At 38.4% G+C, this 22,334-nt stretch overlaps 1 protein-coding gene across 2 annotated transcripts; it reads right to left on the reverse strand.

The window, feature by feature from the left end:
• Window positions 1–3,474: 3,474 nt before the first annotated feature.
• On the reverse strand, window positions 3,475–21,594 carry CRK (CRK proto-oncogene, adaptor protein). Of its 2 annotated transcripts, none has more exons than XM_062592602.1 (3): window positions 21,245–21,594; window positions 12,970–13,505; window positions 3,475–6,785 (listed from the first exon to the last, which is right to left on the reverse strand). In XM_062592602.1, exons 1-3 carry the CDS (start codon window positions 21,486–21,488, stop codon window positions 6,648–6,650), a joined length of 918 nt encoding a protein of 305 aa, XP_062448586.1. In that variant the 5' UTR covers window positions 21,489–21,594; the 3' UTR covers window positions 3,475–6,647. The 2 variants fall into 2 exon arrangements, with proteins under 2 accessions (XP_062448586.1, XP_062448587.1); XM_062592603.1 differs by having other exon boundaries at window positions 6,693–6,785; window positions 13,140–13,505.
• Window positions 21,595–22,334: the final 740 nt, after the last annotated feature.

The raw sequence follows: 22,334 nt of genomic DNA on the forward strand, positions 1-22,334 counted from the left end.
GGAGAGCGCGGGCGGCCGCCGGGCTGCTGGCAGGGGGAGCCCCTTCCCCGCGTGAGGGAGGGCCGCGGGCCCGCTCTCCGGGGGGCGCTTAGGAAAGTGGCTTTTTTTTTTTCCACGCATCCAGTATCTTCCCCTCAGGGAACGCGTTTCTGCCGCCCTCAAACGCTGACAGTATTTTTTGAATACCTCTCAGTGCTTCCCCCCACACACACACCGACCACTCATTCGCTTTTTGCATCGTGGTGTTCCTAGAAATGAATGTAAAGCAGAGGGTCAGATTTAGCAGGTTTCTGCTGTCTCTCTGGAGTGCGTACTCACGAGAAATACCACCTCCAAAGCTGTATCTGAGGCAGGGTGTAATAATTTCCATTTTAAGATATCAGGAGAGCAAGAATCTAGGTTGAATGATTCAGAAGTTCCTCACAAAGCATTTCTCAAATATTTAGAGTGTGGGTTTAAAGACTTGAGATAAGGTCTCGATTTCCCAAATCAACAAGGCTTGGGAAGACGAAAGGAACTTGTGCTTAGCTTGCATAAATTCAGCCTTCAGAAGTTCACTCAAGGCAGATGTGAAACGATGTCTCACATCTCTCGGTGGTCCTCACAGCTCCTGGGACAGAGAGGCAAAAGTCTGAGCCTGGCCGAGGTCTGAAAGTGCCCGAAGGCCTTCGCTGTCTCAGATACAGCAGGGGCTGAGCAGGACCTGGCCCCCATGGGCACTGTCTTGGGCATCCTTCTCTTTTTCTGTTTTGCCTTTTGCCTTCTGAAGTGAGTTCCCAATGTGCAAGCACATGGCTGAAGCTCAATTTAAAGCAGACTTTTTAAAACGGTTTATCTTTTTCCTGATTTATTTTAACTAATTTTAATGAGTGAGCAGGAGCTTCAGGGTATGTATAATTAACATATCCTTAAGGTCTTCTTACAGATATACGTTAAAATGTAACAGACTGATTTTTATATCACTGTTTGCCTAACTTTCCTTGTGACATTCTGGGCCACAGTTCTATTCAGATCTCAGCATTATCCAATTAGAAATCCATACAAAAAAAAAAAAAAAAAAAAGTACTAGCATGTTCTGGGCTAAGGTGAAAAATAGGTGTCAAGACCAGAAAGAAAATTTACTATTTTCAATACAGAGTAAATAGAGTCAGAAGATGCATTTTTTGCTGAAATTCATAAGCATTTAATATCTTTACCTCTGCATTGTTTGTAACTACAAGGTATAGTTCTCTGTTTCTGGCAGACACATGGAAGAGCCCAGCAGCATATAGTCATAGTCTATTTGTGTGAATATACAAAAATTCATTGAGTGTCTGACTAGCAAATCACCTCCACATTTCAGAAATCCTGACCATAAAAGCTTCTTTTTCAGCAGCTGAGACTTTGTGTGGGAACTGTGCACAAGAAATTAGATTTGAATCAGATTTAGTGTCTTTTCTGTGATCCTCATACTTAAGGTAGCCAAGGTACTCAAGTCATGCAGAGCAAATAAACCAGGTCACATTAAGAGTACTTACTTGCTGAAAGTAAGTTGCACATTTGATAATCTTGGTGAATTGTAGCAAATTACTTGAATACTTGAAATATTTTTTAATGTACTGGTTACAGAGGGCACACAAATATTTGGAAAACGATCAGGGATTTGTTGAAGCATTAGGAGTAAACAGTTTAATGCAGGGAAACAAAGCAGAATTTCCTGTTGCAGTCTTTGTGTCATCCCTTGCAGCAGCAACAGTTACATGAGCTGATTCAATCACTGCTGCAGCGGAAAATCATCGCTGGAAGGAGATGGACAGGAAAGGAGAGGCAACAGTTTTTTGTGTGAGTCCTGAGTGACATCAGCTCACAGAAAAAAAGGCAAAGTACTGGTCCACATTAGGAATCAGGCGGGCATGGCTGAGATGTATGGAGAGGGGCACAGGACCTCTGCCTTTTTGCTGTGGTGAGTTGTTAAATTATCTCCGGTCATTTCATTAAAAGGCAGCCTTCAGTTGCAGTTCCACTGCAGTTTGGAAGAACACTGGAGCAAAGCTGGGGGCAGAAGCACAACCTATGAAAATTTACTTTTTCCATCTGAAGCTGACAGAATAGTCTGAATTGTGTAGGGGCATCACAGGAAAATTTAGTTGGCACCTCAATACAGTTAAATACAAAGTTACTCACTTAAATTCCCATTATGCCAGACAGTACTGACAATCATCTGTAGTAGCCAGGCAACAGAATATGAATCAACTTAAAATATAAGAAGCTATCACTGTGATATTGTGACTAATAAAAATGCTGTCCTTTCACTATAAGCAAGGAAAACTATTACTGCAGTGCTAACATTGTGAAGGCTACTTCTTGTATACTTTTGGAAAAAATAGACAGTGAAGTAAGTAAAGCTTTAATTGGGAGTATACAGTATGGCTTCCTACAAATGCTTTAGCATGAACACTGAATAAAGAAGCTTCCATGTAGCAAGGGGCCATCAAACACTTCCAGAAGGCCAAGTGCTTGGAGAGATTTGGAATGCCCCAAATGTAATTTCTTTTGGTCCATAACCAACCATGGCACAAAGTGCAGAGCTAAGGAACTGGCAGAGCAAAGCTAGAACTGTTCTTTGGTATACACTGCAAGTTAAATTGTCTGGCTTTTAGATATTGCAGATCAGTAGTACATTACAGACACCTGCGCCTTCCCTATTTCAGCATATGCCTCAAGAACTTTTATTTTTTTAAATGGATGGTCTTACAACTAAATTGATTTCTCCTCTCTGGGGGCCTAAAGGCCTCTTCCCCTTGCAGCTTTTAAGGACTGTGATGGAAAAAATAAGTCTAATGCAGGTGCATGTTTGAAATATCCTCCTACATGGGAGATCAGATCTTCTAGTCCTCATTTTCTGTGTATTTCATCCCTTGACACTACAGTGCAGATCTTAGTCTTTCAGTGAAACATTGCTCTTACTACTACACTTGCAAAGAAATCTTACTAAACTATTAGTAGACGCTTGTATGAGAATCTTGCTGCTATTATTTATATACTTAAATGCTCATTTCTGCTGATGATTCTAAGACTAAATGGGAAGCTTTTTTTAAATAAGGATTTTTTTTTCTCTTCAAACTGACACTCCTTATCCAAAGAAGCTCCACACTCCCCTCTGATATACCTGTGCATTTCTATATGAGACTAATAGTTACAAAGTCTCAGTTGTATTTTCCTTCTGAGTCTTCCTTTGCAGTGGGAATATCCTTTTCTCCCCCTGCCCTCCCTTGAAACCTATTTTATTATGGAAAGTTATATTGTTTCAAAGAGGCCATAATATTTTACTGGTTAATAAATTGTTAGTTATCTTGGTTTATCTTATTTCTGCCAGTATTATGCTTAATTGTTTTTGCATGAGTATGTCCAATTAAAAACTACTGCCAGCAGTTGTATTTCTCTATTATTAAATGCAAATACTCTAATGACAGCTGATTGACAATGACACCAAGCCACTGTTTTGGCTATACTTTTATTAACTTCACGTACTATGAACATATACATTACATGCTACAAAAAAATAAAAAAAAGACTTTTAACTGTCAAGAAAGTGGATAGTGTTATGATACAATGGCACATGTTCATATTTTTCTTCAAACTGGTTTGGTTAGAATCCTTCCCCAAAACCATTAACAAAAAAAAAGTGTTTTAAGATAATTAGAAATATTTGCATTATTAACAAATACAATTCAAACAGATTAATAAGATTTAACCAGGTCAAATATTAGTAAAAAGGCTGGGGTTTAACCAAAATGAAATATATATTAAAAAACCATAGCAGCCAGTTGTACTTTTAGTGTGATATAATGTGTAAATGCACCAGAAGAACACAGTGTAATTGAGCATTCTGCTTTCATGGTGTATTTCTAGAAATGATTCTAGTTCTAACACCTGCCTATGCACAATAGACCAAAAAAACACAGCCAAGTAGAGACAAAAGATTGTGACCAACATTCTTAGCAATGATTTTTTTGCACGCATTGGGAAGAAGGGAATGAACAAATAGAAAAGGATAAACAAAGGCCACAAGAGGATTTCATCTACATGTTTATGAACATGTTCTACCTATTTTCCTTTAAGAGTTCAATAAGTTGAAATGTCTATTTTGTACAAATGCAAACATAGTAACTTCTATCACCTATGAAACAAAATCACATTTCAGCTTAAAACAGAATAGTGGAAAACAGTTGCATAATGTACCAGTTGACTAAGAAAAACTGCTTGACAAGAACTCAGGATTCTAGTGCAACAGCAGCTATTAAGACTCCTCTAGTTACTTTTTTTTTGCTCTTTCAAAGTGTACAAATATTTGCAATTTATACAGTCTTCACAAAAAACACATCTACAAAGTTTGCAGGATATTCACTAGTTAACGATTCGTTTTTTGTTTTTTTCATATTAAAAAGGCAAGATTTGCATAATAAAATTCCTTTCAGAAAAAAAATGTGTTTTGGTATCTTAAAATAATTGCTGATTGGAAAGTTACAAATGTATGGGCTGTCATTAATTGTGATTGGAAAAAAATCCTTCAGAACAAACTATGTTACTTGAAGAGCACACAGTTCATCATGCTGCTTTTGCAATACCTGAAGAAAAATATAAGCATATATGGGCAACTGATAAGTCTAGTATGCAAGTCTGTATTTAACAAGTGTGACTATTGAAATTTCAGTTGCATTAAATATTAAGGTCAGAGAAAAAAATACAAATTAGACTTACAGAAACCAATGTGTTACTGAACTTAAGAGTTAGTTCCCCAAATTTCTCCAAAATAGATTTTGTACTAAGCTAGAAGACTACCATATCATCTCAACCAAAATAGCAATCCAAGCTAGAATAGTACTGCAATTACACTGTTACCATTCTTCCTAGATCACTGCCACAACTGTCAGTTTTCTAATAATTTTTTGTAGTGCTTAGGAGATTGGTGGTGGAAAAGTATGATTCATGTACACTGGCATTAGTCTATAGTATTATTGGGTGCCCATTAACTGAAAATTGGTCAGACTTGCTGATGAGTTAGTTCTGAAATAAAGCAACTAGTACTTAAATATAACAAGTGTTATCATTTCCAGCATGTTATACAGTTCTGAGGTAAAGTGTTACCAGTATTCTGTTTTATGGGTTCATGCCTTGCAGCAATAGCCTTTGCAGTGAGAACTAGTCCTCGCAGCATTTACAGCCAATGAGACATTCTAGTCACATAGTTTCTATCGACCAAAATAATGTTTTCAGTTTAATACTATTTACAAAAACTGTTCTGTATGGATTACACTGCAGTCAAAGTTACAAAACTGGTTTGCTTAAGTTTGGTCACTAGAGTGCCATATTTGGGTACAGGCAAGGGGTAGTTCCTTCAGTGTTTAGTTTAAGTTTACAAAACTTACTGAATCCGTTCTGATTTATATTAGAGAAAACCAGATAATTAGAAGAACAGGCTGAGAAAGAAAATCAAGCAGTGCATAATATCACTATTCAATTAACTGATTTTCATTATGAGCTATGAAGCTGTATTTACTCTATTATGCCTTTTGAGAATCAATCCAGAAGCACACAGTATTTTTCATTAGTTTATTAAAAATAAAATCCTCATGAATTAACTATCAGATATTTTTACAAATGAGAATTAAATCAGAAGAGTTCCCAAAGCAACTTTAAAATAAAAATAATATTTGGTTTGTCAGTTCCTCATGTTTGACACTGATTTGTACTGTAATGTATAGAAATATTGAAGATTTCTAAAAACATTAAACTCACATAATTTAATCTGAAAGCAGTGCCAATATTTTAGTATATTTAGTGAATCAAACACTGCTTTAAAGCTATGCATTAAAGTGCTATGCACATATTTTTCAGCACTGATATGGATGTTTACACTTCCATAAGCCTTATATTTGTAGATAAGAAGAGAGATACTGGTGTGTTAACAAAAATTTTAATTTAAATCAGCTGCTATGTTTGAAGCATCAACAGTACTGAAGAAATCATATCTAGTGTCCACAAACTTCTAGAATTGAGGTTGATTTGATCCATCATTTACCATTAAAATGGTAAGCATCTCTAAATCATACAGCTGTCCCAAATGTGCTCTACAAAAATCTGCACTGTGCACAGTTAACTCACCATGCAGAGTACTATATAGCTTTTCTAGGACAAAGAATTCAGAATGGAAAAAAAACTGAGAAAGCTCCAGGACAAATTTGTGAAATTTCTACTTATACATTGAATTGTCTAAGGTTGATGTTTATTGCCTGAGGAAGAAGCAACATAAGAAACAGGACTGGAGAGAGCTATAAATGCTATAATAACATCTATATTACTGCTTTCTCCAACTGCTGCTGCTGGCAAGGTCCAATCTGCTGTGCACATGGACATAAGCAGGCATTACAACCTATAATCATATACTAGTTCTGCCACTTGACACACAAGTTATCTACTGTCGTACCCTGAATTACATGACCCTTGATTAAGGAATGATGGTGTTCAGTCCCAGGGGCTTGCAGGTTATCAGAATGCTTATACAAGCAATATCGCTTTCAACATCTGTTGGAACATAGTCTTGATGGCATCTGCAATAAAACAAGTTGAGATTGTTCCCGTCTGTAAGCGAAACTGTTGAGCCACACTCAGCTGAAGTCCTCATCAGGATTCTGTTGATCCAGCAGGCGGACATGTGTGAATGGAAAGTGACCACGCTTACCATTACATTCTCCTTCCCACTGACCACTCACATTAATCTTTGTGACCTTTACAAGCTCACCGACCTGCAGGATAAGAAATAAGTAAGTGTTAGAGCATAAAACCACATACAATTATCTGCTACTCTTCCTTTTGGAGTCTTATCACCAAAGTGCATCAGATATACTTCTATAAAAAAGCAACTTCAGTCTTAGCCATTTTTGAGACACCAGTCTACCCTATGTTATTCACTCCTGAAGAGAGTATGAAAAGAAGTTGCATACCTAGGTTAGGTGAGAACCACCTAAACTGAAAGCCTGCAATCCAACACCAATCTTTCAGAGCACCCTTGGGACCTGACTGATCAGTCTCCATCAGAAAAAAAATGGATTTGGCTGAACTGACAGAGGCATGCGTTCTGCTTATACTGGATCAGCAACTTCATTAAGATAGGGTGGGCTTGCAGGTGTACAAAGTAAATGGTAATCTGGAAGGTAAGCAGCTCCTCAATTTTAATTTTGAAAGTCCTCTTAGGTACTTTTCACCAAATACTAAAAGAGTTCTGAATGACAGAGGTAAAAATCTTTTACAAAACCAACAGCAGAACTTTGAGCTCAGGTTGCATCTGAGCCACAGATTACAAAACATCAGGAGATACTGCCTTAAAGCTGCTTTGATCTTACTCTTTGAGCATTCACAACTAGGCATTATCTGAGAAAGAACACAAGGCCAGATGGTCTTTCAGTCTTGTTCATTATGGCTTTCTTACATAAGGAAATTCTACAGGTATAGCACAAAAGTGATACCCTCACTCTTATACCCAAACTGTTTAGTTAGAAAAATAAAATAATAGTTACTATGGACAAATTCAGTAATATGTTTTAGTTTAAAAGTATCCAGCTCTCAGGCATTCCAGTAAATAAAGGCATTGGTAATATAGCTCATATTCTCTTCTCCAAACTAATATTCACACAACCAATTCAAAGAGTATTGTCTCCCTTTGACAAAAGTGGAAAACTGCAGAGTTAAATGTAACAATCAAAAGTTGCCTGAACAACTATATTTCTTCCCCTCTTGAAGAACTTTAATACTCTTATTTTACAAGATAATATGCAATGGTTTTCAGAAAACTCTCCAGGTCACAGAACGCAGAATACTATGGGAGATACACACACTCTATTTTCATTTATTAATACAGTAAATAAGCTCTCAAGGCACAGCCTCAAGCCTTACTGCATTTCATCACAAGACTCACTGATTATACAGCTGTTAGTTTACGCAGATGCTCAACACTGTTCCAAACTCATTCAAGACAATCTCATTATTCTCACTTTCCGGATAGTGAGTGAAGAACAAGGAAAACAACTTAAAATGTTAGTCTCCATTAACCTTACAGGTTTTAAACATTTGTAGTCTCTTTTGCCAGAACAGCTTTTAACAGTTCATAAATTCAAACCACTATATGGACATTTAATTAAACCTCCTATGCCTCTGAGGGTTACTTATCTAGCTAGTAATGAGACGTACACTGGAGACTCTTATGGTAGCTTTACTTTTTCTCTTTGTACTCATTAGCATAGACATTTTCATGAATCAGATTTTTGGAAAAAAAAAAAAAAGTCCTCTTATGTGTTTGCTACAGGCAAAAAGGAAGCTTTCCTCGACTACTGAATGCTAGTTTAGCTCCTCAGGAACTTAAGCGTGCAGTATGTATAATTTTGCTACTGCTACTAGTCACTAGGGTTTTCACACCAAGAAAAAAAAAAAACTGTTGACCAAAACAATACATCAACTATACGTCCTAATCACAGCTGTTACAATAATACTACCCTAGACAACTTTAAAATGTTTCAGGCCTGGATATAATCCTTGCATGAGCTTTCAACAGAACGACATAGAAATTTCAAACCACCAGAAAAATCAAAGTGGCCCTCCTGACCAACAGCTCAAGATATCCTTGTAACATCAGTGATTCAAGAGACACTTGCCAATATCTGTGTCCCAGAACAGTGATCCTCTATTGTATTATTTTTTCAAACTAAAAGTTACCCTTTTCCAAAATAGACCTTTTATAATAGTACTTCAGTGATTTTTATTTACAACAAAACTTAAACATCTGAACACATTCATTACTTTCATACTGTCACAGAGTCTTTTCTCCTACTATTCTTCATTCCCATCCCTACTCAAATTGAAATTTTTTAAATTTTTGGAGTCACTTTCCTATTTTTACAAACCACAAATCAGTAAGTATTTTATCTAGTAAGATTCCTATCCAACCAAAATAATCTATACACTACTTACCTTTAGATTATTACTGGAATATACAGTAGTGATATGTCAATTATGTTTTGCAGAACTATCTGAAAACTTCAGTAGTATGATACTGGCAATTCTGCCTACACTAAGTTACAAATATGCAGAAGTTGACCATAAGAACTTACTATCTGTAAAGCTCCACCTACTCTATTTTGTTATGGACACATCCACACCATGACATGACACTGGTACGAATGAAAAATGACTGTTTTTTCTACTCCAGATATTTTTATTTGGAAAGACAGATTGCTGGTCTCTGTGCCCTCACTAAATATTACAAGCATTACTTCATACAGAATCGTATAGAAGTTATTTTGGATACTTCATGACAAACTCATCTGCAAAAAGTGGGTTTGACACTGCAATGATAATGAGTTAGAATACCGGATGCAGTGCTCTCACTCACTCCCAGAAGCATCCTGGAGTTGGTTAGTTGGTCGGGGTGGTTTTTAGGGATGTTTTGGGATGGTTGCAACAAAGGAACACTCATTTATAAGTAGTTAGTACTATGAAAAGCTACACCTGAACTTGCATATTTATTAATTTGTAAAAGTAGAAAGACTTCTGAGCTCAAATATTCCTTTTTTACTGTTAATATAATTTCATTTACCATAAAATCTCTGATCGATATTTCATTCACATTCTATGTATATACATTTCCATTTCCATATATACATTTCCAAAGCTAGACTGATTTTAAGGCAGTATGGGTCATGCAAACATTTCACAAATAATGTTAACTTAATAAAATGGCTCCACAAGTTCCTTAACTTATAGGTCTTTCTACATCTGCTTTGAAACATGTTAATCTCTATTTTCAAATACTCTCCTGAAGATTATATGGAGAAGTTTTCTACAAAACTACTAATTATTGCAACTGCCAGAACTTTTCAGCTTTTAGACCAAACACTGTTGTTCCCGCTGAATTCTCCTTAACTTTAATGTTGACTTATGGTATCATTAGTCTATTGTGCATCATCCCTCCAAGCACAGTTCCTCAAGGAAAGCACTTGCACCCGGCTATATGGCCAAATTTGTGCCAATCTTCATCAGAAATTTTAAAACTAAATATATCTCATATTTCAAAGCAAAACAAAGCTTCATGTGAAGCCTTTCACATGCAGTAGTTTTACTGCAGGTACTGCTCTTGGTAAGGTCAAAATGCTTAAGTTCTACTACTGTTACAAGAAAACACAGTCTTTTAAACACAGTAGTGAAAAAGCCAGAATATCTCTCCCCCCCCACACACACACTTATTAAGTAAAAGAGACTCTGGCAACTCCTTGAATAGATCTAGCTACAAGCAAAAAGTCAAATAAAAGATTAAAATCTTTTTTATACTAAATGTTACTTTTCCTGTAACACACCACAGCCTTGATTAGAACATCATTTGCTCTGATCCCCCATCTTCAGCTCTTTGAAACCACGTCAGCTTTAATTTAACAGTACAGTACAGATATGCTATTTGCAGTTTGGTCCAAAGATGTTTTCTGTGAAGAATCTGCCTAAAACAAACAGTGGGCTCCACCTCCACCCATGGATATTGCCAGATTTGAGTTCTCCTTTTGAAAAAAGTTCTAAATGTATAGTTATTAAGAGGCCTTGGCAAAAATGGACAAGACTTACATTATGCCTTCTACTAAGTCATATAAGAAAGAGATCTCTAAATAAATAGGACAGGAATGCCATGAAGTGAAAGTGAAAGGGAAAGTGAAAAGGGAGAAAACAACACAGAACAGTAGTTTGACGGACAGGATGAAGAAATATTTGGAGAAAAAAAGTGCACATTGCTTTTTTTCCTGTACAGACCTTGAAAGCAACTCACTAACATTGCGATTTTAAATGATAAAGGGTACAGCTAGAAAGCTAGGAAGGTCCATCAGAAACAGTGATAACCACCTCAAGTTTTAAGACACATTTTATTACAAGTCTTAACGTCTGTAAATAATTGTTTAAGTCTATAAGCTCTACAATGGCCATTGTTCTAATATAAAGGTAGAAATATAAATCTAACTTACATACTGATATAGATGGGCAGAGTCTACACACTTGAATTCCACTTCCCAAACAGTGTGAGATCAAGCCTACTAGCACAAGTTAATAAAAGACACTAGTGGTGCAAGTTAGTGTAGAACAGAGAGAAGACGCTCTCCAGGGAACTAGACTTTCTAAGGCTCGACATACTTGACAGAACATGCAAGGATTATTACAGAGTTCTATTACAGAAGACTGGACTAACAGAAGATCAGCCATGGCAATAAAAAGCTGCTCTTCAATGTATGAAGGCTGTCACTCTCAAAGTTGTTTAAGACAACCTATATTTCCAATATTTTCTGATTCTCTCTGTTTCATTCCATTCTACTGAACTGCTGGGCAGCTGGGGAGTGCGCTGAGGTTATACTTTATATGAAGTAAAAGGCAAAGCTAAGCTTAAGAGAACACTAATAGTTCACTGCAGTCAATAAAAGCTTAAAAACAAAACCTAAGAAGTAAACCAATAGGTTTTGATAAATACGTCAAAACATGATCTCTAACATCTCAAGCAAAAACTAACAGCTGGGAATTTTAACAGTCCACAACATTCAGGGACAGTTCCAAGCTCCAGGAGATGGCTGGGTGAGGAAAGTGAGGAAAAGAGGGGATAAAGAGGGCATTTTAGGCTATGTGAAAGTCTGAAGGTTAAAATCTTTCCACATTCCCACAAAAACTAGTGAGTTGGCATGAATTTCCAAGCGCACTTCTTAATCCAAAAATCTAAGTACTAAATCCTTTCAATTCACTAATGTAACAGAACCTATAGTAACTCAGACTGTATTTACTCTGCTGCCTAGAAAAATTGTAACTTTCAATGGAAAACAACTTTACATCTCACAATTTATAAATCAATTATCGTATCTGTAGAATGTGCTACTTCTGCTAGTTCTGTACTGAAGAGATGTGCATATCCTTACCACAGCTCTGAAATACCAAAGTGTGTTTTATACTATGGCAGATTAAACTAAGTATTTTGAGACTAGAGGGGAGATACTCTGACTCAGCACAGAAACTGCTTTTCCCCAAGTACTTAAAATGTTATATAAACAGGAAGTCAATTAGGTATCAGGAAATTCCAGAGCCTTTAGCTCAAAGAAAGTCCAGATTAAAGGATACAATTCACATATCATCCTAAGGAAAGGCCCGACATTGAGAATACCTTAGACTCAAATTTCCTCAAATGTGATTTGGGGGATAACTGATGCGTAGAGATAGAGCACTCTATTCTCCTTTTAAGAGGAAATATCAGAAAGGGCACGTACAAGTATTTAATCGTATCAGGAAGTGAATCAACCTTAGGGAAATTCACTGTTTTATTACAGATCATACTCCATCAATCACTGCTTTACAGGAGACCTCCCTAAGGAGCTGTAATGTATGTTCCTGCTCAACAAACTAAAACCAATGTAACACTCTGCTTGAAGTCAAGGTGTTACTATAAAACCCAGTGTGATCCTTGTCATCTTACTTTGTGTAATTTTAAAGAGTCTATCAACGCTTCCACTGATTGCTTTTAAACCACTCTTATCTGAGATTGGAGAAGAAAATGAGCACACGTTTTAAAGACTGGGTGAGGCAATCAACAGTAAACATAAGCTCAGACATACCACACCTCTCCCTCCCCCCTAAAACAGAAAGACTTCAGAAATGAAAACATGGATGGAAACACTTATGTTAGTGATGCTTAACAATAGACAGGATACTGATTCAGTAAGCTAAACATGCTACAATAATCACACTCTTTCCTAGTTACTTACTAGTTTCAAAAACAAAATCCTTTATCCGTAACTTAGTAATTGTGATGTAAAATCAGTATTAAAATACTTTTCTCTTTCTTATTCTTACAAAACTATAAGGTGCTTGAAAGGGAAAGCCCTTGAACAGATCTCTTCCTTCTAAGTTTTGCCCATTATGTACCTCCAAAGCCAAGGCTGTCTTGTCGTAGGCATTAGGGACTCGCTTCTGGATAACCCGGGCATAAATAGGGCCATTCTGAAGGTTAGGGAGCGGAGTGTTGATGCTGGGCTGGGCATAGGGCCCTGGCTCCGGCCCACCCAGTGGTTGTGGGTGGGAACTATCCTGGTTACCTCCAATCAGAGTTGATACTGAAGCAGAGGAAGGTCTATACTTCTCGACGTAAGGAACAGGTATCATTCCTCTCTTTCCTTCGCTGTCTTCTGCATTCCACCATTGCTCTTCAGGTTTATCCCGGATTCTCAGTATGTCTCCTTTCTTAAATGGAAGATCTTCTTCATCATTTCCATTAAAGTCAAAGAGAGCTCGCACATATTCAGCCTCCTCCTGTCTGAGGATAACACCACTATTCTGCCTGGATCTGGAGACTGGTTCTATCAAGGTTGTAGTGTCCAAATAGTGTATTTTGTAGAATTCCAGTAAAGATGGCAAAGAATCAAACTCCTGGTCACCTATTCGAAATCTGGTGGGATTCAACCCTGAAAAAAGAAGGTGATATATCAACAGAGTATACAACAGTGGGAACTGTAAATTACGCACTTAAGAAAACTGGTATATTTACAGATAGATAATTTGACGCAGAATTTAGTCACCTTTGGATCATCAACACTCATCACGTCTAACCTACATAATGTGAAAATGAAAACTCTTAACATAAATCAGAATTGTCTGTATATATTCATAGGTTCGGACTTGGTCCCTTATATCAACAGAAGAAAGCTGAAGTTACCAGTTTGGTTTAGCAGGGTAGCAAAGTAATGCTCTTCTGCATATTTTTAATCAAAGGTAGCACTATCCTGATCCTGAAGATAGAACTTTATTGTGAAGGTTTTGTCAAAGAAGGGAAAAAGTATAACAAATGACTTGGTAGCGTCAAACTTCATGAAGCAGGAAAAAAGTACTTTGTTTCCTTGGATGTCATACTGAGCCAACAGATTAAAAAAAAAAAGTCAGTACATCGGAGTTTCCCATGAACATACACAATTTTCACAAGATACTTCTTTTTTTTTGTTGTTGTTTTATACTCTATAAACCTATAAAGCAAATGAAATTTTGATATAATTCAAAGAAAGTGTTTTTTTTTAAAAAAAGTTTTTCCCTTCATAGTTTAAAGTTGTTTCAAAAGCACAACACTGCAATACTATTCATTTACCTGTTGTAACCAATCTTGAGTTACAGACACTGACACTAAGGAAATTGTTTAGCACAGCAAACAACTTGTGTGAATGAGCAAAATGATTCGTTTTTTTCTTTCGATAAAAGATACAATTTAAATTAAATTATATATGTGTATGTATGTGAAAAGGCAGTATGTTTTGTAACAGATATAATTCAATCTTTTAATCTCAAGTCTTTCAGTTTCTCTGCAGTTATCAAGAGTCTAAATTATGCATCATCTGAACCTCAAATACATGGAAATTGATCCTCTTCATACAGCAGACATTAAAAGTATCAAAGTGCAGATACCCATTTCAGTTTTCAACCTGTACTTTACATCTTTTTGTCATTTTATGTTCTTCAAGCTTAGCTGAGGAAAGAGACACATGATGTTCTATTTCCACCATGCCACGCTGTATAATCACTTATGGGAAGAATTGCGGAAGAGTCAGGGAGGGTGATGGAGAGGAAAAGATTGATGCTTTAATGAGCAACTCTTCTAGCAAGAAAGAGAGGCTTACTTTGTAAGTCTGTTTCTCTGCAGGGAATATCTCACAGTTCCGAGACTTAGCTCAAGTACAAAGCTAGCAGAATTTTTCAAGCTGTCACTGATCCAAAAATCCCTTCAAAGTAGCACTGTCAGCATGGAAAGCTAACATTACAAGAAATTCTTTCAAGTGAGCAAAAAGGGGTTCCAACAGAGAAAACAGATTCAGTAAGACAAACACTGACAAACACCCAATAAATAAGTTGTAAAGTATCCTGAAGGAACTCAAACACCAGTGAAGCTGGTTACTAGAAACCGCAAGATGCAGAAGTAATGGGAAAATGCATATTTGCATGCATTAACAGGCCTGAAAGACTTTCAAAAGAAATCGGTGCATCTGCAATGACTCAAGAAACAAAGCAATATCCTGATTAAAAAAAAAAAAAACACCAAGAGATAAGAATGTAAATATCAGCAAGAAGTGTGAAAGTGGCATAAAAAGAGTAAGAATCCTTGTTGGTCTCTCAAGGCACAATATACTACCATGAAGAAAATCTGCTATCTGAAAAGAGGTTAAAAAAAAAAACCACTCAACACTCCACCACTCACTTTTTTTTTTTTTTTTTTTTTAATGAAATGTAATTCATAGCTCTAGAACTAGCAAAAGCTCTGGAATTTCATCTTGGTGGCAGCTCTTAGCTCTGTGCTTTCTTAGTAGATGGTTTCTGACTGCACAGGCAGCATCTCTACACCACTCAAAATAGCTTGAGTTCACTATATAAGCATATAACAAATATTTGGCAATGCTGGACTTCTGCTACACTGTGAGCAGTGAGACACAGTGGGAAAACAAGCTTCACAACATGTGGTATAGATATCAAGTTTCAGACAAACCTGGTGACAGAAACACATGTGTACTATTTTATATGAGAGCCTTTAAGGATCAACCTTATATAGATACACATACCAAAAGAAAAAGTCACAGAAACTACAAGAGTATAAGAACAAAGATCTTCAAAGTCATATGGAGAATAGTGATTTTCTAATAACCAAAGATATTTTAGCAGAGCACACGGAACTGATTTCACATGACAAATCTAGAGTCTGAAGCACTGATTTACTTTTGTAAAACCTGCTACGAACTCAGTCAGCCAACAGGCTACTATTTCTGCTTCTGGCAAAATATCTGTATACAAAAAAGGCTTAAATTAATAGGAAACAAGCCATTCAACAGGAACATTCATCAGCTTTGTCAGCACCACAACCATCAGCAGGATGAATAAGGATTATTTTGTTTTTTTTTAAATGGGACCAAAAACGTTTATAAGAGGCTCAAACAAACCTAACAGCAAGGAACTGAGAACAGTCCTCCTGAATTAATGCATAATAGTCCGAAATAGCTGCCAAATGTAGCTGGATGAAACCTAAGTTGGCCTACTTGAGCCCTCTGTGGGGAAGGAACAACTGAAATGTGTACTGTATCCTGGAAAAATAGTATTCTAGAAGACATTTGGTACAATTGCAGAAGAGTGAGAGAACACACCCTCTAGAAATACATGCTAGGGTCAGAAAGATCAATGTTATCCTTGAAGAGATAAATAGGTAAGTAGTAGAAAGGAGTGATATTACCTGGTGAAAACACTTGCAGAATACCACACGTGCTTCCGATGCTTTTGTTTTTAAAACAGAAGGCAGCTACGCAAATCCAGAGGCTGAAAAACCTCTTTTCAACAAGAAATCTACAAGCTTAAAACAAATTATCAAAGAATATAGCAGCAACAACCTGGTCAATATCTGAGGAACTTAAATTAGGAGATTTCTGAATTTAGCTCAAGTAAGTATAAAAAAGACTAAACAGTTAAAAGTCAGTTTGAAAAATGCAGGTTGCAAATAAAATACAGCCACAGCTTACCTAGCAGGTGGTAAACTCTCCATTGATTTAAGTCTTCTGTGTTACACTCTTGTTCAGCTACAAGTTAGAGCTGAATGATGCTCACTCAACATATCAGGGAAATAATTCCATTCACTATGGGCCCTAATTTCTTTCATTCCCTGGTATAATGAAATTCAAAGACTAACAGAATTCAGGCTCAGAAGAATCTTCTAGTTTCTTGTTTGAACTACATGACTTCTTGTACCTGCAGGCCAATGCAAAATGAAAGCAAGATCTACCATGACAAAAAGCTGTAGCAACAAGACAAACTTCTTTGGAGAGCTAAAACTGTTTTTCTTCATGATCCTGAGACACTTTTCTTGAGGGTACAATTTCTAGCAGCACATTGTCTGCATCTTCTGATGGCTTTCAGGAAGAGGAGTGTGTGTGTAAAGGTCAGTCTAGCCAGTGGAGAAACTTTAATTATTTCCTATTAGAGTTGAACAATCAAGAAGTATCAAGTTTTCTTCCCTCTTCCCCAGCTCTGCGCAGCCAAAGAAAGAGTAGCTGCTCAGCTTGCCCCTGTAGCAGAACTACTCATCTCTGTGAGTCCACTCCTTTGAATCAGAAATGCAGAGAACTGAGTATCAGCTTTCTTCTTCATTCTGCCCTAGCTCAATCTGTACTAAAACTTAACCTGATTCCATCCAATCCAGCATGCCAGTACAGCAAGCAAAACTTATGCTATCAAAAAGATGAGGGAAGTGCTAAAATCCAAAGCAGATCAGAATTAAAGAAAATTTCAACCCTAGACCCTGTCAGTTCTTCAATACAGCTATGACATATATGCCCTTCTGACAACACACTTTAGCACAGAGTTGGTTTCATGTCAGCGTGGATGAAAAAGATTGCTTATGTATGCTTTAAATATTGTGAAGATCCTGGGGGAGCAGAAGTACAAAATACTTAACAGTCTACCTATTTTTGAGAGTGCGGTCTGGTGGCATAACCATAAAGTAGCTTCTTCCCACTTTGAGTTTTTACATCTTCCTCTCCACTCCAATTGCGTTAGCACAGCTAAGCAGTTTTCCCTTGATTCCAAAGCTTCATTCCTTACCTTGCAAAGCTTTCCCTTTTAGGGCAGGGAAGACCTCACAGAAATGCAAGCTTTTCATTTTAATTTCTAGACCTACTGTAAGCCTCCTACATCTTCAAAAGCAAGGTTGGGACAAAAAAGGCTGTTCTCAGCGCACAGGGTACTGAGACACAAGGAGACTCTCAGTCTGAAGTAAGACGTTAGAGTGATGCCAGCCACTTTCCTCCCAGAACATCAGTGAACTCTACTATGAAGGCATCTCATTCCAGCCCGTGTGCTTCCCTGCCCACCTAGGGACATCTTGCTCTAAACTACCTTCCTACTCATGCCTGAGCAGAACAAATAAGCACTCATGAATCCTCTGTAAAAACAGTAAAACTCCATTCACTGAGTCCCAAATAGTCCTAAGCATGTCAGGAAAACATTCTTACAGGAAATGTACACTGTCTTTTCTGCAGATAATCAGAGAAACAGAGAAAAATAAATACCTCATACACACACTTTCCAAGCTTTCAAAAACTTTCATTTTAGGAGCTTAATATCAAAAACTAACAAGAAATGTCTGAGTTAAACCACATTGCTCGCTCACATCTAAAGTCTTTATACATCCTTATATTAAGAGCTAAGCATGGATATCATTAAGTAAAGATTACATGATTCCAGGAAGTACCGTCTGACTTTCATAAAATCACAATGGAAGTGATTTAGAAGTGAAAGTTAAGCAGCATGTTCTTACAATGCATACTTATTGAAAACACCACTCTTTACACTGCATTGGTGATACTTTCCTATTGCAGAGAGACCAATTCTGCAACTCCCTAAGGTTTCTGACTATATCACATTATGCTTTCTATAGATAGCATGTTTTACTTCAGATATTTTAGGCATATTGTTTTAGTGCATAACACATGTTTTTACCCTGGATCCATCAGCCAAACTGCAAAAATATGATGCATTAAAGTATTTCCTTTATTGTCCACCACCACATCAATGCCTGCATTTAGTACTTGGTTTAGTTTTGGATTTCTTTATCCTATGACTGATATTTGATCACAAAAGATACTCTAATTCTGATTCAGTTGTTAATCACCATCAGAAACTGGATAAATCACTGAGTTACGGGAAAGAAAAACACTGTTTCTTTTAAGACATTTCAACAGGATGTAACTATTCGGAAATTCTTTTAAATTCTCCTGTTCCTCATACCGAAAAATTGACTGTAAGAAGTTAGAAACTGCAGCATATCAGGCAAAAGGTAAATTTAACAAAAAAATATATTTTTATAATTCAGAAATGGAAGATGGTATTTCATTTTTACGACACTCTAAGGTTTTTTATATTAGAGAAGACAGAGTTCTTTGTCTCATTCATTCTGTATTGAAGCTGGGTTCCTAGTATCATCTGCATATGGCAAATTTCAAGTGCTCAAGAATCACATGCAGTGACTTTTGTTAGTCTTAGTTAAGTATGTAAGAACCTAATTTGGAATGTTTAGATTTCTCAGTGAGATGTACATTTTCCAAGTAAAATCAGTTGCTAAGAAAGTTATACCACAGTGACAATTATGACAATAATGACCATAACTTGATCACAATATATAAGCATGACAACTTGCAAACGTTTACCTTGTTTTATTGCATTACCTTCCCTATCCAAATAGAAAGTCTTCTTGAATCTTCTACTAACAGTTCTATCTCCCTCCCATTCTGAACATCCCCCCTCCATCCACATTTTTCTTTAAAAAAAAATATATATATATATTTTGCCAGCGCTTTTTTACTGGTTTGAGAGTGAAGAGATAGCAACTTCAACACACAGGTTGAATTCAAAAATCACTAGAACTTCATCACAGAAATATCTGTAGTGCAGGAGTGGTGCCTTACCCATACTCATAACATTCAGAAAAAACAAATCAACGAAAATGCAACTATTTTTGCTATAGATCAATCCTACTATGCCAAAAGCCTCCACAGCTACAATAGCACCTACCCTTCTAACACAAACACTTAAGATAGAAAATAACTACCCATGGGATATTTAGCAATTTAAAAGAAAACAAAAGACAGAAAATCCAATGAAGTTAAAACACTCATAACATAAACCAGTCCAACAAATACCACATTTGCGTATTATTAACCTCAGTCCAACATTACTGAGGTTAAGAATGTAACAGAAGATTAAAAAAAAAAGTTAGAACAGCTATTTACTAAAGCAGTATGACAGTAGCTAGAACATGCATTCAATAAGACGAAAAATACTATACTGAAAATACAACAGTCCAACAAAGTGACTGGCATGTATACTCCTTCACTACTCTCTTTAAAATCCTATCAGACTGGATTCCACAGGGGACTATTCTGATAACTTCTTCTGTTCTACGTAACATCAGCCCTGCATTCGGCACAGTAATTCCTGCATCAAGCCTCCATAAACCTATGACAATAATAAATCTGTCCCAATAGACATCAAGCAAGGAAGAATTCACCGTATCTTCTTGCAAAACATTTAACTTTCCATAGAGGCAATGGCTTCCACTTTACTTCCAGCTGAATCCAGCCACCTTTAACTTCCACTTTGTGGAGCTTTTCATGTTTTGGGAGCACTTTGCAGCCATGGAGGTTCCTAGGTCTCTGTAGCAATTCATATGTTTAATTTCCTTTCCTGCAAATAAGTTAGCCAGATCTCTTCTCGTGTAGCAGGTCTTCAAGACTTCAAAACTTTGTAGTAGCTCCTTTCTGAGATACTAGCAATATGCTCACACATCACTTTGTAAGCATTAACATCAGAACTTAAATAGTTTTAGTAGTACACTCAGTAATGCTGCCAGCAGGAACACTGCTACCTTTTAACTCAGTATTCTCATTTACACATCTAACGATCAATCACCAATAGGGGCTTTCATTCATTTAGTTAAATCTATACTTTCAGAAATGCTGGTTTTCACTTTTTCTTCTCTGATACAAATAGTATCTTCTGTTCTACAGATGTTGCATTTAAACACTACTTTTTCACATTAGGTCTTAGGGTGATGAGGAATACTATCAACCCTTCTTTTCAAAGGATGCAAGGGGACAGAAAAAAAATCACATCTGATTTAAAAGAAAAATTGCCTTTACATTCCCACTACTTGAATTACCCAACAAACACTTTGATCTGTAATTTGAAAGTAAGCCTCAAAGTCCGTCTTCTAACGAAGAACTATCTCATCAGAATTCAGCTCTTTCAGATGACATTTCCACAGAGGGGTTCCCCCGGAGATGGCATGCATCATCTATTAATTAGCGCCGGCGGTTTTATGAAAACCAAAGCCCGGGTGAGCACTAACGCCGTCGGATACTCGGAGGGCTGCAACGAGCGCGCGGTTCCTGCGCCAGCTAAACTATGTTATTAGGTCCTTTACGGCTGGTGCGGACAAGCGTCTCAGCTCGACCAGCAGCCGCAGCGGCAAAACGCGACTTAATTCCTCACAAAGAGCACCACGGCTGGAAGCACCGCCCGGGAGGGGCGCGGGGCCGCCGGGGGGAGGCGCAGCCCGGACGGGGAGGCCGCCCTCCCCGGGACGGCAGGGGCTGAGGGGGCTCTGCCGGACTTGGAGGTCACTCACCCGGGGCCCCAGGGCCCTCGCCGCCGGCCCGCCGGCCGCCCGCCGGCCCCAGGCTGTTCACGATGTAGTGCGAGACGCGGGAGCTCTCAGACACCGAGAGCACGAAGTCGCCGGGGATGGTGCCCGAGTCCCGCACCAGAAAGGTCCCGTGGCGCTGCCCCTGCAACAGCGACACAGCCTCGGCCCGGCTCAGTCGCCCCCAGTACCAGCTCGCCCGGTCCTCGGAGTCGAACTGCCCGGCCATGGGAGCCGCCCGCCCGCAGGCCGCGCTCGCTTCCCCCCACCGCGGGCCGCCACCGCCGCCCGCGGTACCCCGCTCCGTGCCCAGCCCTGCCACCCAAAATGGCGGCCCCTGCCCTGACCTCACCTACCGGATATGACCGCATGCAGGAGACGCGGGCGGGGCGCGCCGTCATCTTTCCGCGCGGCCCGAGAGGCGGGAGAAAGGGGAAGGAGGCGCATGCGCCGTGCGGGTGGGCGCTGAAGTGAGCTGTGGGCATGGCGGCGGCCCGGGCTGGTGCACGGTCACCGGCGAGGACTGCCCGCCACCGGGAGGGCTCCCTCTGGTAAATTCCGTGCGGGCCCGGTTTGTCTGCGCTGAGGCAGCTAAGGGCTGGCTCCAGGGCTGTATCACCAGCAGCAGCAGCTCCTGCCCTCAGCTTCCCCGCCAGCCACTCGCTCCCACCCAGGGGTTCGTGAAGTTCGTGCTGAACTGGGCCAGTGTTTAAAAAAAAAATGAAAAAGAAAAAAGGTTATATCTACCCAGATCGTTTCACTGACTGTTGCTGCAGGGGCCTGCAAACAGGGAAGAGCCTAAGTTCCAGTGGTGCCACAGAAAAATGTGAGAGCATGAATTTAGAATGGTATCTGTAAAGCTGGAGCAATATTTACCACTTCTAGATTATTCTTCAAGATTTCTCTTTAAGTTCCAGAGGAATGTCTGTAGAATTCTTTTCCAGATCCGCTCAGTTCTGTCAGCTTTTTCTGGGAAGGAATGTGTTTTTTTCAGTTGGGTAGCCTCCATGTGGCACCACTTGCATAAATGCCATGTTTGCAGTACAGTTGTCCTTAACAGTGATGGTTCTGTCCT

This window comes from Rhea pennata, chromosome 20, assembly GCF_028389875.1.
Source record: "Rhea pennata isolate bPtePen1 chromosome 20, bPtePen1.pri, whole genome shotgun sequence".
NCBI classification, from domain to species: Eukaryota; Metazoa; Chordata; class Aves; order Rheiformes; family Rheidae; genus Rhea; species Rhea pennata.

What these genes read in the sequence shown, in the direction of transcription:
- CRK (XM_062592602.1), bottom strand. Translation starts at nt 21,488, where the DNA reads ATGGCCGGGCAGTTCGACTCCGAGGACCGGGCGAGCTGGTACTGGGGG. An exon ending in CGAGGGCCCTGGGGCCCCGG is followed by an intron (nt 13,506 to 21,244) that starts GTGAGTGACCTC and finishes TTCTTTTTTCAG; the next exon opens with GGTTGAATCCCACCAGATTT. An exon ending in AGACAGCCTTGGCTTTGGAG is followed by an intron (nt 6,786 to 12,969) that starts GTACATAATGGG and finishes CTTATCCTGCAG; the next exon opens with GTCGGTGAGCTTGTAAAGGT.